General features: G+C 62.5%; 4 protein-coding genes and 2 pseudogenes across 9 annotated transcripts; 2 read left to right on the top strand and 4 right to left on the bottom strand.

The window, feature by feature from the left end:
• Positions 1-461: 461 nt before the first annotated feature.
• PFDN2 (prefoldin subunit 2) lies at positions 462-2,931 on the bottom strand. The gene is made up of 4 exons (XM_065857698.2): positions 2,839-2,931; positions 2,608-2,696; positions 1,694-1,817; positions 462-743 (listed from the first exon to the last, which is right to left on the bottom strand). The coding sequence occupies exons 1-4, from the start codon at positions 2,902-2,904 to the stop codon at positions 573-575; spliced, it is 450 nt and encodes a 149-aa protein (XP_065713770.1). The 5' UTR covers positions 2,905-2,931; the 3' UTR covers positions 462-572.
• Positions 2,932-2,963: 32 nt separating this feature from the next.
• NIT1 (nitrilase 1) lies at positions 2,964-6,054 on the top strand. Of its 4 annotated transcripts, none has more exons than XM_065857645.2 (7): positions 2,964-3,059; positions 3,642-3,755; positions 3,865-4,113; positions 4,188-4,291; positions 4,365-4,498; positions 4,599-4,724; positions 5,520-6,054. In XM_065857645.2, coding segments are annotated over exons 1-7 (999 nt in total). In that variant the 5' UTR covers positions 2,964-3,057; the 3' UTR covers positions 5,790-6,054. The 4 variants fall into 4 exon arrangements, with proteins under 4 accessions (XP_065713717.1, XP_065713718.1, XP_071656557.1 ...); XM_071800456.1 differs by having other exon boundaries at positions 2,980-3,055; XM_065857646.2 differs by lacking the exon at positions 3,642-3,755 and having other exon boundaries at positions 2,965-3,059.
• LOC136113048 (5S ribosomal RNA) lies at positions 5,221-5,339 on the bottom strand (annotated as a pseudogene).
• DEDD (death effector domain containing) lies at positions 5,960-18,797 on the bottom strand. Of its 3 annotated transcripts, none has more exons than XM_065857650.2 (6): positions 18,604-18,797; positions 17,736-18,171; positions 14,966-15,316; positions 9,797-9,907; positions 8,706-8,852; positions 5,960-7,322 (listed from the first exon to the last, which is right to left on the bottom strand). In XM_065857650.2, the coding sequence occupies exons 3-6, from the start codon at positions 15,288-15,290 to the stop codon at positions 6,946-6,948; spliced, it is 960 nt and encodes a 319-aa protein (XP_065713722.1). In that variant the 5' UTR covers positions 15,291-15,316; positions 17,736-18,171; positions 18,604-18,797; the 3' UTR covers positions 5,960-6,945. The 3 variants fall into 3 exon arrangements, with proteins under 3 accessions (XP_065713722.1, XP_065713721.1, XP_065713720.1); XM_065857649.2 differs by having other exon boundaries at positions 18,608-18,797; XM_065857648.2 differs by having other exon boundaries at positions 18,632-18,797.
• Positions 8,119-8,237, bottom strand: LOC136113031 (5S ribosomal RNA; annotated as a pseudogene).
• Positions 18,798-21,578: 2,781 nt separating the features above from the next.
• S100A10 (S100 calcium binding protein A10) lies at positions 21,579-25,556 on the top strand. The gene is made up of 3 exons (XM_065857711.2): positions 21,579-21,727; positions 22,929-23,068; positions 25,295-25,556. The coding sequence occupies exons 2-3, from the start codon at positions 22,937-22,939 to the stop codon at positions 25,454-25,456; spliced, it is 294 nt and encodes a 97-aa protein (XP_065713783.1). The 5' UTR covers positions 21,579-21,727; positions 22,929-22,936; the 3' UTR covers positions 25,457-25,556.
• The last annotated feature ends 212 nt before the right edge of the window (positions 25,557-25,768 follow it).

Below are 25,768 nucleotides of genomic sequence, written 5' to 3'. Positions count from 1 at the left end.
CATCCCCTCCTGGGTTCCCTGTGTCCCCCATGTCCCCTGTGCACCCTCCCTGGTGCCACCACCACTTCCCCGTCCCCTACTGGGGTCCCTGTGTCCCCCAGGTCCCCCATGTCCCCTGTCTGCCCTCCCTAGTGCCACCACCGTGTCCCTGTCCCCTCCTGGGGTCCCCGTGTCCTCCTGGGGTCCCCGTGTCCCCTATGTCCCTTGTGCCCCCTCCCTGGTGCCACCGCCATGTCCCTGTGCCCTCATAGGGTCCCCGTGTCCCCCATGTCCTTTGTGCACCTTCCCTGGTGCCACCACCACGTCCCTGTCCCCTCCTGGGGTCCCTGTGCACCCTCCCTGGTGCCATCACCACATCCCTGTCCCCTTCTGTGATCCCCGTGTCCCCTATGGACCTGCCCCCCGCTGTGTCCCATGTCCCTAACATTTGGGGTGCCCCCCCCAACACCTACACTTGACCCTTATCCAAAGACCAAAACAAAAGACATTTATTTAACAAAAACCCATTGGGAGCAGCACTAAACACAGCGGGGGTGGGGAGGGGACACTTGGGGGGGGGAAAACAGGGGGGGTCAGGACACCAGCACCCCGGCCGCGCCCCCCTTGCCCCCCGGGGCTCCGTCGCGGGGGGGCCGCGCGTCCTCCTCCCCCAGCAGCCGCACGTTGTGCTGCTCGCGGAACTCGTTCAGCTCCCGGCCCTTCGCCTGCAGCTGCTGCGACAGCGACTCCAGCAGCTTGTTGATCTGGGGGGGGCGGGAAAAAGGGTCTCGGGGGGGGTGCTCTGAGCGTCTTGGGGACAATCTGGGGGAATTCAGGGTGTCTAGGGGGACTTTTGGGGGGTCTGAGGGTTCCAGAGAAGCTCCAGGGAGGTCTGGGGATGCTGGAGAGGTTCTTGGAGGTCCAAAGGGGCTTTGAGGAGGTTCTGGAGGGTCCCAGGGGGGATTTGGGGGGGGTCTGAGGGTCCCAGGGAAGTCCTGGGGAAGTTTTTGGGGGTCCCAAGGAGGCTCCAAAGGGATCTGGGAAGGTTCTTAGGGGTCCCAGTGGGTCCTGAGGGGTTTGGGGGAGGTCTGAGGGTTCCAGAGAAGCTCCAGGGAGGTCTGGGGGGCCTGGAAAGGTTCTTGGAGGTCCCAGGGTGGCTCTGGGGGTCCCAGGGGGGTCTGAGGGTTCCAGAGAAGCTCCAGGGAGGTCTGGGAGTCCTAGAGAGGTTCTTGGGGGTCCCAAGGTGTCTCTGGGGAGGTTCTGGAGGGTCCCAGGGGGCCCTGGGGGATTTTGGGGGGGGTCTGAGGGTCCCAGGGAAGCTCCAGGGGAGCCTGGGAGTCCTGGGGAAATTCTTGGGGGTACCAAGGAGGCTCCAGGGAGGTTCTTGGGGGTCCCAGTGGGTCCTGGGGTGGCTCTGGAGGCGTTTGAGGGTCCTGAGGAAGCTTCAAGGGGTTCCAGGGGGGTTTGGGGAGGTTCTTGGGGGTCCCAGGGGGTCCTGAGGGGCTTGGGGGAGGTCTGAGGGTTCCAGAAAAGCTCCAGGTGGGTCTGAGGGTCCTGGGGATGTTCTTGGGGGTTCCAATGGGTCTAGGGGGGCCTTAGGGGGGCTTTAGGGGGTCTGAGGGTACTGAAGAAGATTCAAGGGATTCCATGGGTGGGTCTGGGGAGGTTCCTGGGGGTCCCAGGGGTCTCTGGGGGTGCTCAGGGGGTCCCTGACCTGCTCCTTGTTGGCCTCCAGCGCCGGCAGCACCTCCTTGACGGTCCGTTCCACCAAGATGCCACCAACCATGCGGTAACAGCGGCGAGTGGGATCAACCTCCCGCAGCGTCTCGATCACCAGGCTGGGGAAAGGGGGAGGAGGGTGAGGGGGTGAGGGGATGAGGGGGTGAAGGGGGTGAGGGGATGGGGGGGTGAAGGGGGTGAGGGGATGAAGGGGGTGAGGGGATGGGGGGGTGAAGGGGGTGAGGGGATGGGGGGGTGAAGGGGGTGAGGGGATGGGGGGTGAAGGGGGTGAGGGGATGGGGGGGTGAAGGGGGTGAGGGGATGGGGGGGTGAAGGGGGTGAGGGGATGGGGGGGTGAAGGGGGTGAGGGGATGGCGGGGTGAAGGGGGTGAGGGGATGGCGGGGTGAAGGGGGTGAGGGGATGGCGGGGTGAAGGGGGTGAGGGGATGGCGGGGTTAAGGGGGTGAGGGGATGGCGGGGTTAAGGGGGTGAGGGGATGGCGGGGTTAAGGGGGTGAGGGGATGGCGGGGTGAGGGGATGAGGGGATGGGGGGGGGTGGAGGGGGATGGGGGGGTGAAGGGGGTGAGGGGATGGGGGGGTGAGGGGATGAGGGAATGGGGGGTGGAGGGGATGGGGGGGTGGAGGGGATGGGGGGGGTGAGGGGATGGGGGGGGTGAGGAGGGTGAGGGGATGGGGGGGGTGAAGGGGATGGGGGGGTGAGGGGGATGGGGGGGTGAAGGGGATGGGGGGGTGAAGGGGATGGGGGGGTGGGGGGGGTGAGGGGATGAGGAGAGTGAGGGGGATGAGGAGGGTGGGAGGATGAGGAGGGTGGGAAGATGAGGAGGGTGGGAGGATGAGGAGGGTGGGAGGATGAGGAGAGTGGGAGGATGAGGCCCCCCCTAACCCCACCTGTGCTCGTTGAGTTCCAGCTCCAGCTCAGCCGCCTTGGAAGCCAGGCCGCGCTGCTCCTGCCGCAGCCGGTTGAACCGGGCGACCACCTGCGGGGACACGGACGGCTGACAGGGCCGGGCCCCCGTTGCCCGACTGAGACCCCCCCACAACGCCCCAGGGCCCTCCCCCGCTTCCCGGGGGGCTCCAGGGCCATCCCCAGGGCCGCTCCCCCACCGCCAGAGCCCGCACCTGCTCCGCTGTCAGCGCTTTTCCCCCCGGGGCCGCCGCCGTCCGCCCCTTCCCGCCGTCCGCCATCTTTCCCCCGTCAGCGGGCGAGCCCCGCCTCTTCCGGCACCCAACGGAAGCGGCGCCATCTTGCTTGAGGGCAGCGGCGCTGTCGCCGCCATCTTTGCTGCGGGCGCGGCCGGGGGGACTTTGCCCGCGTCCCCTCGGCATCGCCAACAGGGCATGTAGGGAAAGTGGGGGAGAAACTGGGGGGTCTGGGGGAATTTGGGGGTCCGGGGTGGGTGCAGGGGGCGTGATGGCGTTGGGAGACGGTCTGAGGGTGCGGGGACGGAGTTTGGGGCAAATAGAGCGGGTTGGGGGGAGCTGGGGCATTGGGGGTGCTGGGGGGGGTTGGGGTGCTGGAGGTGTTTTGGGGGTTCTGGGGCAGGTTTGGGGGTACTGGGGCAGTTTTGGGATGTAATGGGGCAGTTCTGGGGGCACTTTGGGGTGCTGGGGTTTTTAGGGGTGCTGGAGGCTTTTTTGGGGTACTGAGTGTAGCTGGGGGGTGCTGGGGTTATATTGGGGTGCTGGAGGCAGTTTTGGGGGTGCTGGAGGCATTTTGGGGGGTGCTGGAGGCATTTTGGGGTGCTGGGTTATTGAGGGGCTCTGTGGGTAGTTTTGGGGGGTTCTGGAGGCATTTTTGGGCTACTGAGTGTAGTTCGGGGGTGCTGGGGTAATTCGGGGGTGCTGGGGGCAGTTCAGGGGGTGCTGGGGACACTTTTGGGGTGCTGGGGGCAACAGCCATGACCCCCCCCATCCTTCCCCAGGCTGCGGGTGCTGCCCCGACCCCCCCTTTGCCTCCTGTGCCTGGGTCCCCCCCGCGTCCCCCAACGTCCCCCCTGCGTCCCCCAACGTCCCCACAGCTCCGCCACCCCTGCCAGGTACCGGCGATGGGGGGGATGACCCATGGTGACCCCAGAATGACCCATGGTGTCCCCGGGGGTGACCTCAGGTGGCCACCGCGGTCCCCAACGCCCCCTCATCCCGCAGCCCCCCACCCAGACCCATGGCGCGTCCCCCGCGGGCGCTGGTGGCCGTGGCGCAGGTGACATCGACGCCGGACAAGGAGCGGAACTTCGCGGGGTGCTCCACGCTGGTGCGGGAGGCGGCGGAGCGCGGCGCCACCATCGTCTTCCTCCCCGAGGGCTTCGACTTCATCGGCACCGACCCGGCACAGACGCTGAGCTTGGCCGAGAGCCTGGATGGGGACATCATGGGACGATACGCCAACCTGGCCAGGTACCCCCGGGGACCCCCGGGGTGGCGGTGGCACCTGCGGGACCCCCCGGGTGACCCTGTGTTGTTGTCCCCAGGGAGTGCGGCGTGTGGTTGTCGCTTGGTGGCTTCCACGAGCGTGGCAAGGACTGGGACACCACCCAGCGCATCTACAACTGCCACGCGCTGCTGGACCCCACTGGTGAGACCCCCCCCCAAACCCCACCAACTGGGGTCACCGGGCAATGCGAACGTGTCCCCTGTCTTGTCCCCAGGTCAGCTGGTGGCCGCCTATAGGAAGACCCACCTGTGTGACGTGGAGCTGGAGGGACGCGTCACCATGAAGGAGAGCGGCTTCACCAACCCCGGCGCTGAGATTGTGCCGCCCGTCAGCACCCCGGCCGGGAAGGTACAAGGAGGGCACACGGGGGTCTCCTGCTGTCCCCAAGCTCCTTGCAGAGCCCCCCAAGGGTGTGGTGTCCTTGCTGATGTCCCCTTGTCACTGAAAGCTCGGCCTCGCCGTCTGCTACGACCTGCGGTTCCCGGAGCTGTCGCTGGCGCTGCGCCGCGCTGGCGCCGACATCCTCACCTACCCCTCGGCCTTCACCTTCCCCACCGGCGCCGCGCACTGGGAGGTGAGCACGGGGCTCCACAGCCCCCCTGGGCAGCCTGGGCCAGGCTCTGCCACCCTCACCCCCAACAAGTTGCTTCTCATCTTCCAGCGGAACCTCCTGTGTTCCAGTTTGCACCCATTGCCCCTTGTCCTGTCACTGGTGTCACCCAGCAGAGCCTGGCTCCATCCTCCTGACACTGCCCCTTTCCATCTTGATCCCCAGCAATGAGTCCCCCTCAGTCTCCTCTTCTCCAGCTCCAGAGCCCCAGCTCCCTCAGCCTTTCCTCACACGGGAGATGCTCCACTCCCTCCAGCATCTTGGTGGCTGCGCTGGACTCTCTCCAGCAGTTCCCTGTCCTTCTGGAGCTGAGGGGCCACAACTGGACACAATATTCCAGCTGTGGTCTCCCCAGGGCAGAGCAGAGGGGCAGGAGAACCTCTCTGACCTACTGACCACCCCCTTCTAACCCACCCCAGGTCCCATTGGCTTCCTGGCCACAAGGGCCCAGTGCTGGCTCAGCCCACAGCACCCGCTGTTCCCAGCTGGTCTCCCATCCAAGCACTGACCGGGCCCGACCCTGCTTAGCTTCCCAGATCAGACCAGATGGGGCGTTCTCAGGGTGCTATGGCTGTATAGATTACATTATGTATATCTATATGTTCCCCAATATATCCTGATAGTATCTGAACTAAACCCTTTTCTCAAGGGCAGAGCAGAGGGGCAGGAGAACCTCTCTGACCCACTGACCACCCCCTTCTAACCCACCCCAGGTCCCATTAGCCTTGGCCACAAGAAAACCCCCCCTTGTCCCCCCAGGTGCTGCTGCGGGCCCGGGCCATCGAGACCCAGTGCTACGTGGTGGCGGCGGCGCAGACGGGGCAGAACCACGAGCGCCGCGTGTCCTACGGTCACTCGCTGGTGGCCGATCCCTGGGGGACCGTGGTGGCCCAGTGCAGCGACACCCCCGGGCTCTGCTACGCCACCATCGACCTCGAGTACCTGCAGAGCATCCGCCGCCAGATCCCGGTGCACCAACACCGGCGCCACGACCTCTATGGCACCACCACACCCCCCTCAATGCATTAACACCTAAATCCACTCCATTTCGAAGCGTTTCACCCCAAAACGCAGCAGCTGGATGCGCACGGGGCTCCCCATGCCGCAACCAAGGGGGGGGTGTCCCCCCAAATCTCAGCGTCCCCCCTGTTTTTGGGTGCGCTCCGGGGGGGTTGGGAAGGAAGGAAGGAGGCGGGCGCTGCGGTCGCTGTTTATTCCGAGAAACCCGAAGCTACACAGGGAATGGGACGTTAAGAGTGAAGTTTTAAAAAATACAGAAATCACAGAAATTACAGCGAGTTGTGGCAGAATCGTCCATGAGCGGATAAGGGGGGGGGTGCGCTGGGGGGGCCACACGCACCACAAATCCCCTGGTGGGGGGGAACTGCACCCAATTGGGGAGAAAAACCACAAAATGGGGATGGAGCTCAAAAAACCCCCTCAGAGCCATAGGCAGCGGTTTGGGGGGAAAACGGCTGTTTTTGGGGGGGGCGCGGAGCTGCTGACCCCCCCGCCATGTGTGGGGAGGGCTGGGCTGCCAGCAACACTGCCCCTTGGACCAGTTAGTCCCAGTTTGTCCCAGTTGCCAGCTGGAGGGGGGGGTAGAGCCAGGCAGCCGCAGAGGGGACAGGCGGAGGTTTGGGGGGGTCCCTTGGCGCTGGTCCCCCCCCAGGGGAGGGGACACGAAGGCACATGGTCCGGGGGACACGGTGGGGAAGTGGGGGGGGGGGGGGGAAACAGTTTGACTCCTGAGAAACCCCCCTGAGGCACCGGGGGGGGATTGAGGGACAAACAGCATGGGGGACACAACCCAGAGGGGCCACACAACCCAGGGTGGGATCCCCCAGCACATGGAGCCCCCAAGACGGTGACACAAGGGACAAAGCCACCCCTGAGCCCACCCAGTTTAACACCCCCCCGCCCAGGCAGGATTTTTGCCCTTTCTCCTGTGTGTGTGTGTGTTTGTTTTTAATGGATATAAAAGAAAAGAGAAGAAAAGGAGGAAAAACAAAGCGCAAGAGGCGACAAGAGGGGCCGGGAGGTGGAAACACGAAGCCTCCGAGTCGCACCATCCCAGGCCATGGGGGAAGGGGGGGGTCCACCGTTTCCTTTCCTTTTCCAAACCAAAAACCATAACCAAACCAAAGCAAAACCCCAAAGCGTCGGGGCGGGGAGCGCGCGGGGCTCAAGGAGCCGTTTGCAGCATCAAGTTCCTCAGGAGTTTCTGGCGGCCGAGCTCGTAATCCTCCTCGTCCACATTGACCAGCAGTTTGATGGCCTCGTGGCCCACGGCCTGTTTGAGCGAGTCCGTGATGAAGACGCCCTTGAGGGCCTCCAGCAAGGAGCCGTTGATGTAGTCGCGCCAAAAGGCGTCGAGGTAGGTGAGCTCGGAGAATTTGATGTCGCAGATGATGGAGCCCAGGTCGCGGGATTTGAGGATGGTGTTGGCCTGGTTGAAACGCTCGAACTGGCGCTCCAGCGGGTCCTGCTTGTTGGAGAAGACGTTGCCCTGCAGCGCCGTCTCGTGCTGGCAGTACTCGGCGCGGACGCGCAGGCGGATGTCTATGGGGGGGAGGAAAACAGCGTTAAATTCAGGTAATACAATTAAAAAGTGTTCCGTGGTAGTAAAATGAAGGTTTGGAGTAAATATGAGGACTTGGCGCTTTAAGCTTCAATGGTTGTTGGGGCGTCTTGGTGTTGCGTGTTCCCTCCCACCCAGTTATGTGGTTGCTGTTTGTTCCCAGAATCATTGAATGTGAGGGGTTGAAGGGCCCTGGGAAGCCCATCCAGTGCAATCCCCCCGGAGCAGGAACACCCAGCTGAGGTTCCACAGGAAGGGGTCCAGGGGGTTTGAATGTCTGCAGAGAAGGAGACTCCACAACCTCCCTGGGCAGCCTGGGCCAGGCTCTGCCACCCTCACCCCCAACAAGTTGCTTCTCATCTTCCAGCGGAACCTCCTGTGTTCCAGTTTGCACCCATTGCCCCTTGTCCTGTCACTGGTGTCACCCAGCAGAGCCTGGCTCCATCCTCCTGACACTGCCCCTTTCCATCTTGATCCCCAGCAATGAGTCCCCCCTCAGTCTCCTCTTCTCCAGCTCCAGAGCCCCAGCTCCCTCAGCCTTTCCTCACACGGGAAATGCTCCACTCCCTGCAGCATCTTGGTGGCTGCGCTGGACTCTCTCCAGCAGTTCCCTGTCCTTCTGGAGCTGAGGGGCCACAACTGGACACAATATTCCAGCTGTGGTCTCCCCAGGGCAGAGCAGAGGGGCAGGAGAACCTCTCTGACCCACTGAGCACCCCCTTCTAACCCACCCCAGGTCCCATTGGCTTCCTGGCCACAAGGGCCCAGTGCTGGCTCAGCCCACAGCACCCGCTGTTCCCAGCTGGTCTCCCATCCAAGCACTGACCGGGCCCGACCCTGCTTAGCTTCCCAGATCAGACGAGATGGGGCGTTCTCAGGGTGCTATGGCTGTGTATATTACATTATGTACATCTATATGTTCCCCAATATATCCTGATAGTATCTGAACTAAACCCTTTTTTCAAGGGCAGAGCAGAGGGGCAGGAGAACCTCTCTGACCCACTGAGCACCCCCTTCTAACCCACCCCAGGTCCCATTGGCTTCCTGGCCACAAGGGCCCAGTGCTGGCTCATGCTCACCCTGCTGTCCCCAGGACCCCCAGCTCCCTTTTCACTGCTCAGGCCTCAACTGGACTCTGCCCCATTGACCACGACTCTCTGGCTTCCCCCCTTCACCAGTTCGCAGTCCCCTCACCACCCGCTCATCCAGACCGCAACCCGAAGCGAGGCGGGGAATGGGATAAGAGTGAAGTTTTAGAAAGTACAGAAATCACAGAAATTAGAGTGAATTGTGGCATTGTCCATGAGTGGATGGGGGGGTGCTTTGTATTCTGGGACCCCCAAAGCCCTCCCAAGGGTGCTCACCACACGTCTGCTTCTCCTTGGGATCCGGCGTCGCCGACTTCCTGCGCTTGCGCTGGCTGCCCGGGAGGGTCCGGCCGCGGCCCGGCCGCTTGGCGCAGAGCTGGGGGCCCGCGGGGGAGCAGCAGACAACGGGGTGCTGGGGAGGCACTGGGGGGGACACACAGGGGACAATGAGCCCATCAGCACGGCCCGGGGATGCTGAGGCCACCCTGGCTTGCGGGATGGGGACACCAAGCCCCCAACTTGCAGGATGGGGACACTAAGGCCCCCAACTTGCAGGATGGGGGACACTGAGCCTCCCGGCTCACAGGATGGAGACACCGAGGCCCCCAGCTCGTGGGATGGGGACACCGAGGCTCCAACTTGCGGGATGGGGACACTGAGGCCCTCGGTTAGGATGGGGGACACTGAGCCCCCCAGCTCACGGGATGGAGACACCAAGGCCCCCAGCTCGTGGGATGGAGACACCGAGGCCCCCGGTTGGTGGGATGGGGACACCGAGGCCCTCACTTCAGATGGGGGCACTGAGCCCCCCGGCTCACGGGATGAGGACACTGAGGCCCCCAGCTCGTGGGATGGGGACACTGAGTCCCCCACTTCAGATGGGGGCACTGAGCCCCCCAGCTCATGGACTGGGGACACCGAGGCCCCCATTTAAGATGGGGACACCAAGCCCACCACTTGCAGGATGGGGACACCAAGGCCCCCACTTAAGATGGGGACACTGAGCCCCCCACTTAAGATGGGGACACTGAGCCCCCCACTTGCAGGATGGAGACACCGAGCCCCCCGGTTCGTGGGATGGGGACACCGAGCTCCCTGGTTCGTGGGATGGGGACACCGAGGCCCCCGGTTCGTGGGATGGGGACACCGAGGCCCTGCTCACCGTGTTGGTGCTTTTCTCTGTGCCCAACACTCCATTCCAGCCTTGTCACCCCCCCGGTGTCCCCCCCAATCCCAAGGGACGGCCAGCAGCCCCAGGAACCTGCACAAGCCCAAAGGGGGAACCCCCAAACCTCCAACCCCCCAGCACACCCGCTCCCCAAACCGTATGTCACCCCCGTCCCCCCTGTTCCCAGGGTGACACCCACCTGGTTTGTGGGGGTGGCCGAGCCCGTGTCCCCCGGCTGCGCCGTGTGCCCGCGGGGTCACGTAACGGATGGACGTCTCCTCCAGGTACTTGTCCACCAGGTCCGGACACACTGCGGGGGGCACACGGGAATGAGGGGGGCAGAGGGGACATGGATCCACTGAGGGGTGACAGAAGGGACACAGGGCCCTACAGGAGGGACGGAGGGGACATGGATCCCCTGAGTGGGGACAGAGGGGACACAGAGCCCTACAGGAGGGACGGAGGGGACATGGATCCCCTGAGTGGGGACAGAGGGGACACAGGTCCCCTGAAAGGAGGACTGAGGGCCCTACAGAATGGACAGAGAGGACACAGGTCCCCTGAAGGGTGACAGAGAGGACACAGGTCCCTACAGGAGGGACAGAGGGGACATGGACCTCCTGAAGGGTGAACAGAGGGCCCCACAGGGGAGACAGAGGGGACATGGACTTCCTGAAGGGTGACAGAGAGGACACAGGTCCCCACAAGGAGGACAGAGGTCCCCACAATGGGGACAGAGGGGACAGAGAGCACATGGATCCCCTGAGTGGGGACAGAGGGGACACAGGTCCCTATAGGAGGATGGAGGGGACATGGACCTCCTGAAGCGTGACAGAGGGGACACAAGGCCCTACGGGGAAGGCAGAGGGGACAGAGAGGACACAGGTCCCTACAGGAGGGACAGAGGGGACACGGATCCCCTGAAGAGTGACAGAGGGGACAGAGGGCCCCACAAGGGGCACAGAGGGGACACAGGTGTCAGGTTGCAGGCCGGGATGGATTTTTGGGTTGATTCTGTCCCATTTGGGAGCTCTGGGCCCGATCCCACCCAACCCCACACCAGCCAAGGGCAATTGGGGACCAAGTTTCTCTGGTTTGGAGCCACAAACAGGGCAGGAGGAGAAGAAACTGCAAAGGACTTGGGGAGCAGGAACCGGGTCGATAAACCCGGGCGAGACTCCTGAACCACCCCTCGTAACCCGCACCGAAAGTCACTCGAAATGCTACTTTTGGGCATTTGATGGAAACGTTTCCGCCCCAACCGAGGTTGGTTTTGTGCAAAACAACCCAAAAGCTGCTCAAGAAACACAGAAACGGCGCCGCCGTCCCCCCGTGCGCACCCCGAAACTGGGAGGTTTTGGTTCCTGCCTCCACCAGCAGAAACTGGGGAGACTCAGCAGCGCCGAGGAAAGGCCAATTATCCTCATTTAGAGTGAAGATGCTAATTAGAGCGGTTGGGTTTTGGCTCAGCCCTTTGAACTCTGAATTGGGGTTTTTAGTCCAAAAAAGGAGTTGGCGGAGGGATCAGCTTGGCCTGGCAGCTCCACTGGGAGCCAGAGGGAGGGAACTGGGGGAACTGGGAGCCAGAGGGAGGGGACTGGGGGAACTGGGGGAGCTAGGAGCCAGAGGGAGGGGACTGGGGGAACTGGGGGAACTGGGAGCCAGAGGGAGGGGAGTGGGGGAACTGGGAGCCAGAGGGAGGGGAGTGGGGGAACTGGGAGCCAGAGGGAGGGGAGTGGGGGAACTGGGAGCCAGAGGGAGGGGAGTGGGGGAACTGGGAGCCAGAGGGAGGGAACTGAGAGGTGAAGGGATAGAACTGGGAGAGCTGGGAGCACTGGGAGCCAGAAGGAGGGAACTGAGAGGTGAAGGGATAGAACTGGGAGAGCTGGGAGCACTGGGAGCCAGAAGGAGGGAACTGAGAGGTGAAGGGATAGAACTGGGAGAGCTGGGAGCACTGGGAGCCAGAAGGAGGGAACTGAGAGGTGAAGGGATAGAACTGGGAGAGCTGGGAGCACTGGGAGCCAGAGGGATCGGACTGGGGGAACTGGGAGCACTGGGAGCCAGAGGGAGGGAACTGAGAGGTGAAGGGATAGAACTGGGAGAGCAGGGAGCACTGGGAGCCAGAGGGACGGGACTGGGGGAACTGGGAGCACTGGGACCCAGAGGGACGGGACTGGGGGAACTGGGAGGTGAAGGGACAGAACTGGGAGGTGAAGGGACAGAACTGGGAGGTGAAGGGACAGAACTGGGAGGTGAAGGGACAGAACTGGGAGGTGAAGGGACAGAACTGGGAGGTGAAGGGACAGAACTGGGAGGTGAAGGGACAGAACTGGGAGGTGAAGGGACAGAACTGGGAGGTGAAGGGACAGAACTGGGAGGTGAAGGGACAGAACTGGGAGGTGAAGGGACAGAACTGGGAGGTGAAGGGACAGAACTGGGAGGTGAAGGGACAGAACTGGGAGGTGAAGGGACAGAACTGGGAGGTGAAGGGACAGAACTGGGAGGTGAAGGGACAGAACTGGGAGGTGAAGGGACAGAACTGGGAGGTGAAGGGACAGAACTGGGAGGTGAAGGGACAGAACTGGGAGGTGAAGGGACAGAACTGGGAGGTGAAGGGACAGAACTGGGAGGTGAAGGGACAGAACTGGGAGGTGAAGGGACAGAACTGGGAGGTGAAGGGACAGAACTGGGAGGTGAAGGGACAGAACTGGGAGGTGAAGGGACAGAACTGGGAGGTGAAGGGACAGAACTGGGAGGTGAAGGGACAGAACTGGGAGGTGAAGGGACAGAACTGGGAGGTGAAGGGACAGAACTGGGAGGTGAAGGGACAGAACTGGGAGGTGAAGGGACAGAACTGGGAGGTGAAGGGACAGAACTGGGAGGTGAAGGGACAGAACTGGGAGGTGAAGGGACAGAACTGGGAGGTGAAGGGACAGAACTGGGAGGTGAAGGGACAGAACTGGGAGGTGAAGGGACAGAACTGGGAGGTGAAGGGACAGAACTGGGAGGTGAAGGGACAGAACTGGGAGGTGAAGGGACAGAACTGGGAGGTGAAGGGACAGAACTGGGAGGTGAAGGGACAGAACTGGGAGGTGAAGGGACAGAACTGGGAGGTGAAGGGACAGAACTGGGAGGTGAAGGGACAGAACTGGGAGGTGAAGGGACAGAACTGGGAGGTGAAGGGACAGAACTGGGAGGTGAAGGGACAGAACTGGGAGGTGAAGGGACAGAACTGGGAGGTGAAGGGACAGAACTGGGAGGTGAAGGGACAGAACTGGGAGGTGAAGGGACAGAACTGGGAGGTGAAGGGACAGAACTGGGAGGTGAAGGGACAGAACTGGGAGGTGAAGGGACAGAACTGGGAGGTGAAGGGACAGAACTGGGAGGTGAAGGGACAGAACTGGGAGGTGAAGGGACAGAACTGGGAGGTGAAGGGACAGAACTGGGAGGTGAAGGGACAGAACTGGGAGGTGAAGGGACAGAACTGGGAGGTGAAGGGACAGAACTGGGAGGTGAAGGGACAGAACTGGGAGGTGAAGGGACAGAACTGGGAGGTGAAGGGACAGAACTGGGAGGTGAAGGGACAGAACTGGGAGGTGAAGGGACAGAACTGGGAGGTGAAGGGACAGAACTGGGAGGTGAAGGGACAGAACTGGGAGGTGAAGGGACAGAACTGGGAGGTGAAGGGACAGAACTGGGAGGTGAAGGGACAGAACTGGGAGGTGAAGGGACAGAACTGGGAGGTGAAGGGACAGAACTGGGAGGTGAAGGGACAGAACTGGGAGGTGAAGGGACAGAACTGGGAGGTGAAGGGACAGAACTGGGAGGTGAAGGGACAGAACTGGGAGGTGAAGGGACAGAACTGGGAGGTGAAGGGACAGAACTGGGAGGTGAAGGGACAGAACTGGGAGGTGAAGGGACAGAACTGGGAGGTGAAGGGACAGAACTGGGAGGTGAAGGGACAGAACTGGGAGGTGAAGGGACAGAACTGGGAGGTGAAGGGACAGAACTGGGAGGTGAAGGGACAGAACTGGGAGATATGGGAGTCAGAGGGAGGGAACTGGGAGATATGGGAGTCAGAGGGAGGGAACTGGGAGATATGGGAGTCAGAGGGAGGGAACTGGGAGATATGGGAGCACTGGGAGTCAGGGGGATAGAACTGGGAGAGCTGGGAGCACTGGGAGCCAGAGGGAGGGAACTGGGAGCACCGGGAGCCAGAGGGAGGGAACTGGGAGCACTGGGAGCACCAGGAGCCAGAGCTGCAGCAATCCCAGTTCTCTGCTTCTGAAGGAAGGAGGAAACCGTAGGGTTTGCCAGAAATGAAGCCAAATCTCCACCCCAGCAAAGAGGAGGATGATGGGGCCCTAACGAAGGCCAGGCTCGTTAGGCACCCTCTCACCAGGCTCATTAGGCTCACCGGGCCACCAGTCCTAACAAAGGGCAGGCTTGTTAGGTGCCCACTCACCAGGCTCATTAGGCTCACCAGGCCAACAGCCCTAACGAAGAGTGGGCTCATTAAGCTCACAGGGCCACCAGCCCTAACAAAGGGTGGGCTCATTAGGTGCCCACTCACCAGGCTCCTTAGGCACCCACTAACCAGGCTCATTAGACTCACCAGGCCACCAGCCCTAAGGAAGGGTGGGCTCATTAGTCACCCACTCCCCAGGCTCGTTAGGTTCACAGGGCCACCAGCCCTAATGAAGGGCAAAGGGTGGGCTCATTAGGTGCCCACTCACCAGGCTCATTAGGCTCACCGGACCACCAGCCCTAATCAAGAGTGGGCTCATCAGTCACCCACTCACCAGGCTCGTTAGGCTCACAGGGCCACCAGCCCTAATGAATGGTGAAGGATGGGCTCATTAGGCTCACCGGGCCATCAGCCCTAATGAAGGCCAGACTCGTTAGGCTCACAAGGCCACCACCCCTAACGAATGGCAAAGGGTGGGTTCATTAGGCTCACAGGGCCACGAGCCCTAATGAAGGCCGGGCTCGTTAGGCTCATAAGGCCACCAGCCCTAATGAATGGTGAAGGGTGGGCTCATTAGGCTCACAGGGCCACCAGCCCTAATGAAGGTCGGGCTCATTAGGCTCACAGGGCCACCAGACCTAACGAAGGGTGGGCTCATGAGTCACCCAATCCTCAGGCTCGTTAGGCTCACCGGGCCACCACCCCTAACAAATGGCAAAGGGTGGGCTCATTAGGCTCACAGGCCCACCAGCCCTAATGAATGGCAAAGGGTGGGCTCATTAGGCTCACAGGGCCACCAGCCCTAACCAAGGGTGGACTCATGAGTCACCCACTCACCAGGCTCGTTTGCTCACCGGGCTCATTACACCTAACGAAGGGCGTGCTCGTTAGCTCACTCACCGGGCCGCCGGCGCTTGAGCGTGACGTAGGGCAGCAGGTCGTGGCGGGTGATGATGCGCAGCAGCTGCAGCACCTGCCGCAGGTTGGTCTCGTCGCAGCGGCCCTGCCGCTCCAGCGCCAGCAAGAAGTCCCTGCCGCTGCGGATGGCGCCGCGCTCGGCCTCGTCGATCACGTCCACGAAGAGGAAGGACAGGACGCGCACGTCGCGGTGCGTCAGCTGCGCGCCCACCACGTCGAACATGCGGTGCAGGCTGTAGAGCCCGTGCTCGCGGTCGCCTCGCTCCTCCGGCCAGGCCTGAGCGCGGCGGCGCTTCGGGGCGGCCATGGCGGCGGCCTCGGGGTTGGGGGAGCCTGGAGACAAGGAGGGAAGGGAGTTTAGTGCATTTCACATTGATATTGGGGTAAAAAAACCCATCTGGTGGGTGCGTTGTGGCCCTGGGAGACACAGAGGGAAGAGGTTTAGTGACTTTGGTATCGATGGGTGGGTAGAAACCCTGCGCTGGTCCCTGGGGATGCAGAGGGAACAGGGTGTGATCCCTTGCACATCGAAATCTGGGGTCACAATCCCAATCTGGTCCCTAGGGGTGCGATCCCTTGCACATCGAAATCTGGGGTCACAATCCCAATCTGGTCCCTAGGGGTGCAGAGAGAACAGGATTTGATCCCCTTCCCATCAGTATTGGGGTAAAAAGCCTGATATGGTATCAGTGCTATGGCCCTGGGGATGCAGAGGGAACAGGGTTTGATCCATTCCCCTCAATACTGGGGTAAAAACCCTGAAATGGGATCAGCGCTGGGGTCTTGGGGGCGCAGAGTGAATAGAGTTTAGTCCCTTTCCCACTGATATTGGGGTAAAGCCCCCAATCTGGTCCCTGGGGATGCAGAGGGAACAGGGTGTGATCCCTTTCACATCGATATCTGGGGTCAAAATCCCAATCTGGTCCCTGCACCACGGCCCTGGGGATGCAGAGAGAACAGGATGTGATCCCCTTCCCATCAATATTGGGGTAAAAAACCCCATCTGGTCCCTAGGGATGTAGAGTGAACATGGTTTAGTCCTTTTCATATTGATATTGGGGTAAAACCCCCATCTGGTCCCTGGGGATGCAGAGGGAACAGGGTTTGATCCATTCCCATCAATACTGGGGTAAAACCCCCATCTGGTCCCTGGGGATGCAGAGAGAACAGGGTTTGACCCCTTTCCCATCAATACTGGGGTAAAACCCCCATCTGGTCCCTGGGGGTGCAAAGGGAACAGGGTTTGACCCCTTTCCCATCAATATTGGGGTAAAACCCCCCATCTGATCCCTGTGTCATGTCCAGCAGTGACTTGAGCTCAGCTGTGCCGGGGAATCCTACACCAAAACCCACCAGTTGGGAACCGGAGCAACAAGATTGGGAATGAGGATCTTGGGAACAAGGAAAAGCCACCGAGCGTCACCAGAAGCCACATATCCAGCCGGCAAAGCCACGGGGTTTGCAGAGGGAGCTCCAAATACCCCCCAAAAGAAGTAAAACAACCAGGAGAAACAGATCCACTAGGCCTCTGCTTTCCATCCCGGCCAACGAACCAAACATAAACCCGGCTTAAACCCGACCTAAACCCCACACAAACCCACGCGTCCGTTTATCACGGAACCACCGGCATGTTTACACCACAACAGCCCCAAAATCCCAACCTCTGGCCCCAAAACAGCGCCAGCTCCACCTGCAGTCGCCCCCAGGACCCTCTTTTCTTGCAGTTTTAGGGAAAAATGGTTAAAATGGCTCATTTTTCCACACCCGGAGGGGTTGCCAAGCGCCGAGTTGCGTAAACCCAGGGCAGGAATTCAGCAAACACCCTCTTTTGATTATTTAGCACCAACTAAATTGCGTCTGTGCTTCTCGTGCTGCTCAAACCGAGCGAGTTTGGGGGGTTGTTCTGAGTCCTGGAGGGGGGGTTAAAATACCCTGAATCGCCCCATTTTTGCTCAAGAACACAACGAGCTGCCGGTGACACCGCAACGTGTCCCCAAAGCCGCTCGGGAGGGGACGTCCCACCGGCATCATGAGGATAATTTCAGGTGAACAGGAAAAACGAGCTTTGGGTGTCACTGCTCAGTCCCAGCTTTGCCCAAGGCTCGGCCTAAACCCACAAAACCCCCCTCATGCCAACACAGCCCCACCCGGATAGGCACAAAACCCAATTTGGGGGTGAAATGTGGCTTTGTGGTTTGGTCACGACGACTCCGATCGTCCCCAAGGCAGAACCAGAACCCACCAACCATCCCAGGAGAAAATTGAGGATTTAACCAATTCCTGTTGTGCTGAGGGTGAAGGGAAACGATAATGAAGAAAACAACCCTCAAAACGCCCATTAATGCCCCAAAACACCACCCCGGGGGGAGGAGGAGGCGTCCGACTGCGCTGTGGCACCGGACGGAGCCCTCGAAGAGCCGGAGCTGTTTTGGGGTAGGTTTTGGTGCCTGGATTTACCTGGGGGATCGGATTGAACGTCTCATTGCAGAAAACACCTCTGTTCGTTACCCCGGCTAATTCCTATCACCCCAATTAACCCCCCGATCTAATCTGTGGCAGCTCCGCTGGTTTCCAAGCGACAACGGTAAAAAATACCCAATAAACCCCAAAACATGGAACCCCCGGTGACGCCACCAGGTCCCTTTGACCAATCCCACCCTTTCTGTCAGCAAAACACCCGGGTGGGATCCACCGGAGCCTCTCGCAACCGGGGGAACCGTGAGGACGTCGGGAAAGGCGCAAGAACACCCACCTGGGCCGGGAGCTCCGCTGCTCTCAGATCCACAGTCCCAAGCGTCTCTTGGTGGCTCCGATGCCCTTTTCTCGGCGTCTCCGACCCCTTTTCTCCTCGGCTCTTTAAATAAAAGCTCCTGAAGCAGCTCCTGTAGTCCCGGGTCTGGCCGAACTTCCAGAGTCAGGTTGGTCGACTTGCCAGAAGCCACCCAATTTATTTCTGCGGTCTTTTTATCCCCCAAACCCCCCCCCTTTTTTTTCCTACTTAATAACTTATTGACGCAGGGAGATGGGAAAGGCAAGTCCAGAGCTCCCCCCGCGCTCTCTAGGTCACTTCTTTCTGCACAGCCACCATTCCTGACGAACTAATTCCTCTCTTCCCGGCGGGATTTAAACCTCGCTTTGCTCTGAGGATCGCGACTCCTCCAGAAACCGGCCCGGCTTAAGTCACAAACCTTGACAAAAAGAAAAACCAAGACAACGTCACCCGAACTGGGTTCTCCTTTCAAAACTCAGCCTATACCTCCCGTCTCCTTGGCGCTTACAACGGGCTCGTCCTAACCTGCTCCTTAGGCCGGGTTTATCCCTCCCGCCACGCTGGTGACGTTTATATTCAATATTACTAAATAAACCCTTCCAAATTAAGCTCTAATCCAGCGCTAAACCCCCGGGACGCGGCTCCCCCCGCTGGGTTCTTCCCTCCCGGAGGCACCGGGCTCGTTAAAGCCCCCGGGGGAACGTGTAGTGACCCCGGGAACGGCGGCGAGAGGCTCCGCGGGGAGCGGCACCACAGGCCGCCCTACACACCCATCCCCCGGGGCCTCCCCCGCCCGGTACCGGCCGCGCCGAGCTGGGGAGCGGCCTGTTCCCCGGGCCCGTCCCCTCACCCACAGGCACCGCCGAGGCCTCCCTTACAGCGCCCCCGCCATGCCCGCCGGCCCGGCCCCCGCTGCGCTCTGGGGCCCCGCGGGGCCGCCCCGGGGGGAGTCGCGGCCTCCCCGTCACGGCCGGGCCAGGCCCGGCGCCGCCATGTTGGCTCCGTCCGCTCCGCTCCCCGCTCGCAAACGGCCGCGGCGGCTCACGGAGCGACGCAACATCCGGGGACGCGCCGTGGCCCCGCCCCTCTACGCGCAGGGCGGCCACGCCTACATCCGGGCTACACTCACCCTCCTCCGCCTTCACGCTCATTGGGAATGCTAAGGAACGCGGCGCCCTCTTAGATAAGGGCAGAAGGGCGGGCGCATCCGGGTCACCAGCCGCCGGCTTCAGCGCCCTTCAGGAGCATTGCGGAGCGGCCGCCATGTTGGGGGAGGGCAAGCTGGCAAGGCCGCCATTTCGGGAGAGGGCAGGCGGGGTCCGCCGGGCGCGGCTTCGCGCCTGCTGAGGGGCATGAGAGGGCGCCGCCATCTTGAGTGAGGGCAGAGCGAACGGCGCTGAATTTGGGGGGGTCTCTGGCTTTTGGGGGTGGGCTCCCTGAGGGCGGGAACATATCCCTGACCCACCGTGTGCGGTTTAATGGGAGCCAGACACTTTATTCCCTAAAAACGGTGTAAAATCCCGGGATTTCTCTCCCAGCCCATCCGGCTGCTGCACCACGCCGCTGAATTATTGATTATTAAATTAGCCATTAAATCAGTGATTTCTGCAAATTTCGATGCTCGGTTTGCTTCCAGGGGGGAGGAGAATGATGGAATTTCGCAATCCCAGTGAGTGATGTAAAGAGTCGGGTGTGCACGTATAATCCTTGGCCATACATACGTATAATCCACATATAGAACACATGCAATCCCTGCCCTGTTTCCCCACTATGACACGAACCATTTAACACATCTGGGGCTCAGTTTGGACCCGGGCTCCTCCCTGGGACCCTAAATTGGTGGGGGGGTTGAGGGTGGGGGGCCATGGGACAAGGGACAAGGAGGGGGAACCTATGAGGGAAAGGAGGGGGCCCTGGGGACAAGGAGGGACCTGTTCAGACAAGGAGGGACTCGTGGGGACAAGTGGGGGTCGCTGGGGACAAGGGGTGACCCTGGGGACAAGGAGGGACCCTGGAGACAAGAGGGGGGCCCTGGGGACAAGGGGGGACCTGTTGGGACAAGGAGGGAGTCATGGGGACAAGAGGGGGGTCCTGGGGACAAGGGGGGACCCTGGAGACAAGAGGGGGGCCCTGGGGACAAGGGGGGACCTGTTGGGACAAGGAGGGACTCATGGGGACAAGAGGAGGCCCTGGGGACAAGGGGGGACCTGTTGGGACAAGGAGGGGCTCATGGGGACAAGAGGAGGCCCTGGGGACAAGGGGGGACCTGTTGGGACAAGGAGGGGCTCATGGGGACAAGAGGAGGCCCTGGGGACAAAGAGGGGTCCATGGGGACTGTGGGAGACTCATGGGGACAAGAAGCGGGTCCTGGGGACAAGGGGGGTTCCTGGGGACAAGGGGTGACCCACGGGGACAAGGGGGTTGAGGGGGGGATCCCTGGGGGTCCCCTCTGGAGCGAGGGGTCCTTGTGGGGTCCCCCATCCCCAGGAAAAGGCCCCTGTGCCCCGGGCTCGTCCTCATCCCCATCCCCGGCAGATGGTGCCGGGCGGGTGCACCCGCACCCATGGGTGGGGGGGGACACCCGTGGACCTCGCCCCGGCCCTGCCCCCCCCCCTCCCCACCTTTGCACCTTCCGGGTGGGGAAACGGAGGCAAGGACGGGCCCGTCCCGGTGCCCCGCGGGTTTCGGGGGTGGGGGGGGTGTCAGAGCCCTGCGTGTCCCCTCCGGCCCCGTGTCACCGGCGCGGGTCTCACGCCTCCGCAATGCAATTAATACTAATTAGCCGGCACGCGCCGGGCGGGCGCCTCTACCGGGGGGTGGGGGGGGCGGGGATGGAAGGTCCCCGGTGTTGGGGGGCAGAATGGGGGATTTGGGGGGGCAGCGGGGTGGGGGGTCCGGGGTGGGATGGGGGGGGTGCGGGGGTGCAAGCTGGGGACACAGTGGGGCTGGATGGGGGGGTCCGGAGCAGCAACTCGGGGGGTCCTGGGGCAGGATGGGGGGGTCCAGGGGGGTCCGGAGCAGCATCTCGGGGAACAGCGGGGATGGATGGGGGGAGCCGGGGGGATCCTGGGGACACAGTGGGGCAGGATGGGGGGGTCCGAGTTGTTACTCGGGGGGTCCTGGGGCAGGATGGGGGAGTCCACGGGGATCCGGAGCAGCATCCCGGGGGACAGCGGGGATGGATGGGGGGAGCCGGGGGGGTCGTGGGGACGGATGTGGGGGTCCGGAACAGCAGCCTGGGGGGGTCCGAGTTGTTACTCGGGGGGTCCTGGGGCAGGATGGGGGAGTCCACGGGGATCCGGAGCAGCATCCCGGGGGACAGCGGGGATGGATGGGGGGAGCCGGGGGGGTCGTGGGGACGGATGTGGGGGTCCGGAACAGCAGCCTGGGGGGGTCCGGGAACGGATGGGGGGGTCCCGGGGGCAGCAGCTTGAGGGGTCTGGGGATGGATGGGGGACACGGGGGGTTCCGGGGGCAGCAGCTCGGGGGGCCCTGGGGGTCCCGGGGGCAGCGGCGCAGGGGGTCCGGGAATGAATGGGGGCGTCTGGGGCAGGATCGGGGGGTCTGGGGCTGGATGGGGTGTCCTGGGGGTCCCGTGTGCAGCAGCTCGGTGGGGTCCGGGGATGAATGGGGACGTCCGGGGCAGGATCGGGGGGTCCGGGGCTGGATGGGGGATCCTGGGGGTCCCGTGTGCAGCAGCTCGGCGGGGTCCGGGGATGAATGGGGGCGTCCGGGGCAGGATCGGGGGGTCCGCGGACGGATCTGGGTGTCCGGGGGGTCCCGTGTGCAGCGGCTCGGGGGGTCCGGTGCCGGGAAGGGGTTAAGTCCGAAGCGCGGCCGGGCGGGGAGCGGGTGAGTCAGCGGGGCCGCCCCGGTGCCCCCCCGGTGCCCCCCCGGGCCCGCCCCCGCCGTGCCTATCCCGGGCGGCGCCGCTCGCCGCCACTGCCCGCGCCGCGCCGGACCGGACCGGACCCGTGAGTACCGGAGCGGTGGGGGGGGATCCCTGCACCACCTCCCCTCCCTGCACCCCCGTATTGAGGCTGCAACATTGGGGGGGATCCCATCTGTGCACCAGGGTCCCAACTCTGCACCCTGCTCGGGGGGCTCCACCCTGCACCCCATAACCCCCCTGGGTGCGGTCCCCCCAATCCTGACCCTCTGCTAGAGGGGGACCCCAAGCCTGCCCGCCCCCTCCAGCAGGACTTCCGGGCTTTGCTCCCCCCCCCTCCTAATTAAAGGGGGACCCCGCTTTGGAGGGGGACCCCGAAATGGGCACGTGTCCCCAGGGCCACCTCGCCCTGAACGTCCCCCCGCCAGAAGGTTTGGGGGTGCCTGTTGGGGGGCACATTCCCCCAAAATGATGCCCCCACACCCCTGGGGACCCACATCCCGCTTGGGGGGTCACAGCCCGGTTGGGGGACACCGGGGGGTCCCGGGGGGGCTCAACCCTTTGCCCCCGCCCATCCCACGGTGGGGCCCCCCAAGTTTTGGGAGGCGAAGCCGCGGGCTGGGCCAGTTCCTGTTTCAATGGCGGGCGCTGGGGTGTGGCACCGGTGTCCCCAACGTGTCCCCAACGGGTCCCCAACGTGTCCCCAACCCTCCGGCAGCCCTGGGGGGGAACACCGAGGTTGGGGAGGGGACACCGAGGTTGGGGGGACACACCGAGATTTTGGGGGTTGTGACACTGCATGGGCGGGGGGGGGGAACACATCGGTCCCATGGGACACACGTGTCCCCACGCTGCCATCACCCCACATCCATGCCAGGCCCAGCCCCTCCTCCCCAAAATACTAGGAGGGAGGGGGGGCTTATTTGGGGGTGTCACCTCCCACTTGGGGGGGGGCGCTGATTTGGGGCTGCCCCCCCCCCCCCGGTGACCCTGCGGCCATGGGGAAACTGAGGCACAACGCACCCCACCCAGGGAGGAAACCGGGGGCTTTGCGCAACCCCCCCAATGACTCACGGGGTTCCCCAGGGTGCCATAGCCGGGGGGGGGGGGGACATGGGACACACCCACAGGACGTGTCCCCCCCCCGGCCCCACCCGCAGCCATGAGCTGAGTCATTCCCGGTGGCTGGAAAATGCTCGTGTGTGTGATGAGTGCGCCAGGCTCAGCCCCGGGGGGGATCGGATGGGATTGGGGGGGTCCCCGCTGAGCTGTGCCCCCCCCCGCAGCCCCCGCCATGCCGTCCCAACTGGAACACGCCATGGAGACCCTGATGTTCACCTTCCACAAGTACGCGGGGGACAAGAACCACCTGAGCAAGGAGGATCTGCGGGCGCTCATGGACAAGGAGTTCCCGGGGTTCCTGGAGGTGGGGGCAGCGGCGGGGTGGGGGGGCTATAGCACCCCAAAATCAACCCTATAGCACCCCGAGATCAGGCCCTATAGCACCCCAAAATCAACCCTGTAACACCCCGAGATCAGGCCCTATAGCACCCCAAAATCAACCCTATAGCACCCCGAGATCAGACCTTATAGCACCCCAAAATCAACCCTATAGCAGCCCGAGATCAGGCCCTATAGCACCCCAAAATCAACCCTGTAATACCCTGAGATCAGGCCCTATAGCACCCCAAAATCAACCCTGTAACACCCTGAGATCAGGCCCTATAGCACCCCAAAATCAACCCTATAACACCCCGAGATCAGGCCCTATAGCACCCCAAAATCAACCCTATAGCACCCTGAGGTCAGGCCCTATAGCACTATGAGATCAGGCCCTATAACACCTCGAGACCACCCATAGCACCCTGAGATCAGACCTTATAGCACCCCAAAATCAACCCTGTAATACCCTGAGATCAGGCCCTATAGCACCCCAAAATCAACCCTGTAACACCCTGAGATCAGGCCCTATAGCACCCCAAAATCAACCCTATAACACCCCGAGATCAGGCCCTATAGCACCCCAAAATCAACCCTATAGCACCCTGAGGTCAGGCCCTATAGCACTATGAGATCAGGCCCTATAACACCTCGAGACCACCCATAGCACCCTGAGATCAGACTCTATAGCACCCCAAGATCAGAGCCCATAGCACCCTGAGACCATCCATAGCACCCCAAGATCAGACCCTATAGCAGCCCAAATTCAGACCCTATTACACCCTGAGATCAGACCCTATAGCACCCTGATATCAGACCCTGTAGCACCCCAAGTTCAGACCTTATAGCACCCCAAGTTCAGACCCTATAGCACCCTGAGACCAACCCTATAGCACCCCAGGATCAGACCCTATAGCACTCAAGTTCAGAGCGTGTAGCACCCCGAGACCAAACCCTATAGCACCCCAAACCCAACCCTATAACACCCCAGTTCAGACCCTATAGCACTCCAGGATCAGACCCTATAGTGACCCAAGACCAGACCCTGTAGCACCCCAAGACCAGCCCCTATATCCCATGGCTCAGACGGGACCCCCATTCCCCATGGGTGGGTGGGAACCCCAAGGTGGGTGGGGTCCCTGACACAGGATGGGGATCCCCAAGGTGGGTGGGATTCCCTGACATGGGGGGTGTCCCTGACATTGGATGTGGTCCCCAACATGGGGCGAGGTCCCTGGCACAGGGTGGGGGTCCCTGACATGGGGTGGGGGTCCCCAGCATGGGGGGGCGGGTGTCCCTGACATAGGATGGGGATTCCCAAGGCAGGTGGGGGTCACTGACATGGGGTGGGGGTCCCCAACATGGGTTGGGGGGTCCCTGACATGGGTGGTGTCCCCAACAAAGGGTGGGGATCCCCAACACAACGGGGGATCCCTGACACAGGGGGTGGTGTCCCCAATACAGGGTGGGGATCCCCAACACGACGGGGGTGTCCCTGACACAGGGGGTGGTGTCCCCAATACAGGGTGGGGATCCCCAACATGAGGTGGTGTCCCCGACAGAGGGTGGTGATCCCCAACATGAGGGGGTGTCCCTGACACAGGGGGTGGTGTCCCCAACACAGGGTGGTGATCCCCAACATGAGGGGGTGTCCCTGACACAGGGGGTGGTGTCCCCAACACAGGGTGGTGATCCCCAACATGAGAGGGTGTCCCTGACACAGGGGGTGGTGTCCCAAATACAGGGTGGGGATCCCCAACACGACGGGGGGTCCCTGACACAGGGGGTGGTGTCCCCAATACAGGGTGGTGATCCCCAACACGAGGGGGTGTCCCTGTCACAGGGGGTGGTGTCCCCAATACAGGGTGGTGATCCCCAACACGACGGGGGGTCCCTGACACAGGGGGTGGGGTCCCTGACACGGGGGGTGGTGTCCCCAACACAGGGTGGTGATCCCCAACATGAGGGGGTGTCCCTGACACAGGGGGTGGTGTCCCCAACACAGGGTGGTGATCCCCAACATGAGGGGGTGTCCCTGACACAGGGGGTGGTGTCCCCAACACAGGGTGGTGATCCCCAACATGAGGGGGTGTCCCTGACACAGGGGGTGGTGTCCCTGACACAAGATGGGGTCCACGACATGGGGCAGGATCCCCATCACGTGGTGTCACCCCGAGGTTGGTGGTGTCCCTGACCCCCCCGTGTCCCCCAGAACCAGCGGGACCCGATGGCTCTGGAGCGGATCCTGCGGGACCTGGAGCAGGGACGGGACGGTCGCGTCACCTTCCAGGGCTTCTTCTCTCTGCTGGCCGGACTCACCATCGCCTGCAACGACTACTTCGTACTGCACATGAAGCAGCGCGGCCGCAAGTGACACCCGAGTGACAACACACCCTGGGGACACCCCCACCCTGGGGACACCCCCCCTGGCGACACCCCTAATGCCCCCACCCCAATAAAGCTGTTTTGTATGACGCTGGAGCTGCCTTGTTTCTGGGGGTCACTGTCCCCACTGTCCCTGTCACCCCAAGGTCCCCGTCCCCTCCGTGTCCCTGTCGCCCGCCACGTCCCCATCACCCCCATGTCCCTGTCACCCCTGTGTCCCCATCATCCCCCTGTCCCCATACTCCCTAGGTCCCCATCACCTCCGTCCCCCCGTGTCCCTGTCACCCCAAAGGTCCCTGTC

The sequence above is a fragment of the Patagioenas fasciata genome, chromosome 30 (assembly GCF_037038585.1).
Source record: "Patagioenas fasciata isolate bPatFas1 chromosome 30, bPatFas1.hap1, whole genome shotgun sequence".
In the NCBI taxonomy this organism is placed as follows: Eukaryota; Metazoa; Chordata; class Aves; order Columbiformes; family Columbidae; genus Patagioenas; species Patagioenas fasciata.
The sequence above is the reverse complement of the archived record's forward strand: the minus strand, read 5'-3'. Positions and strand labels throughout refer to the sequence as shown.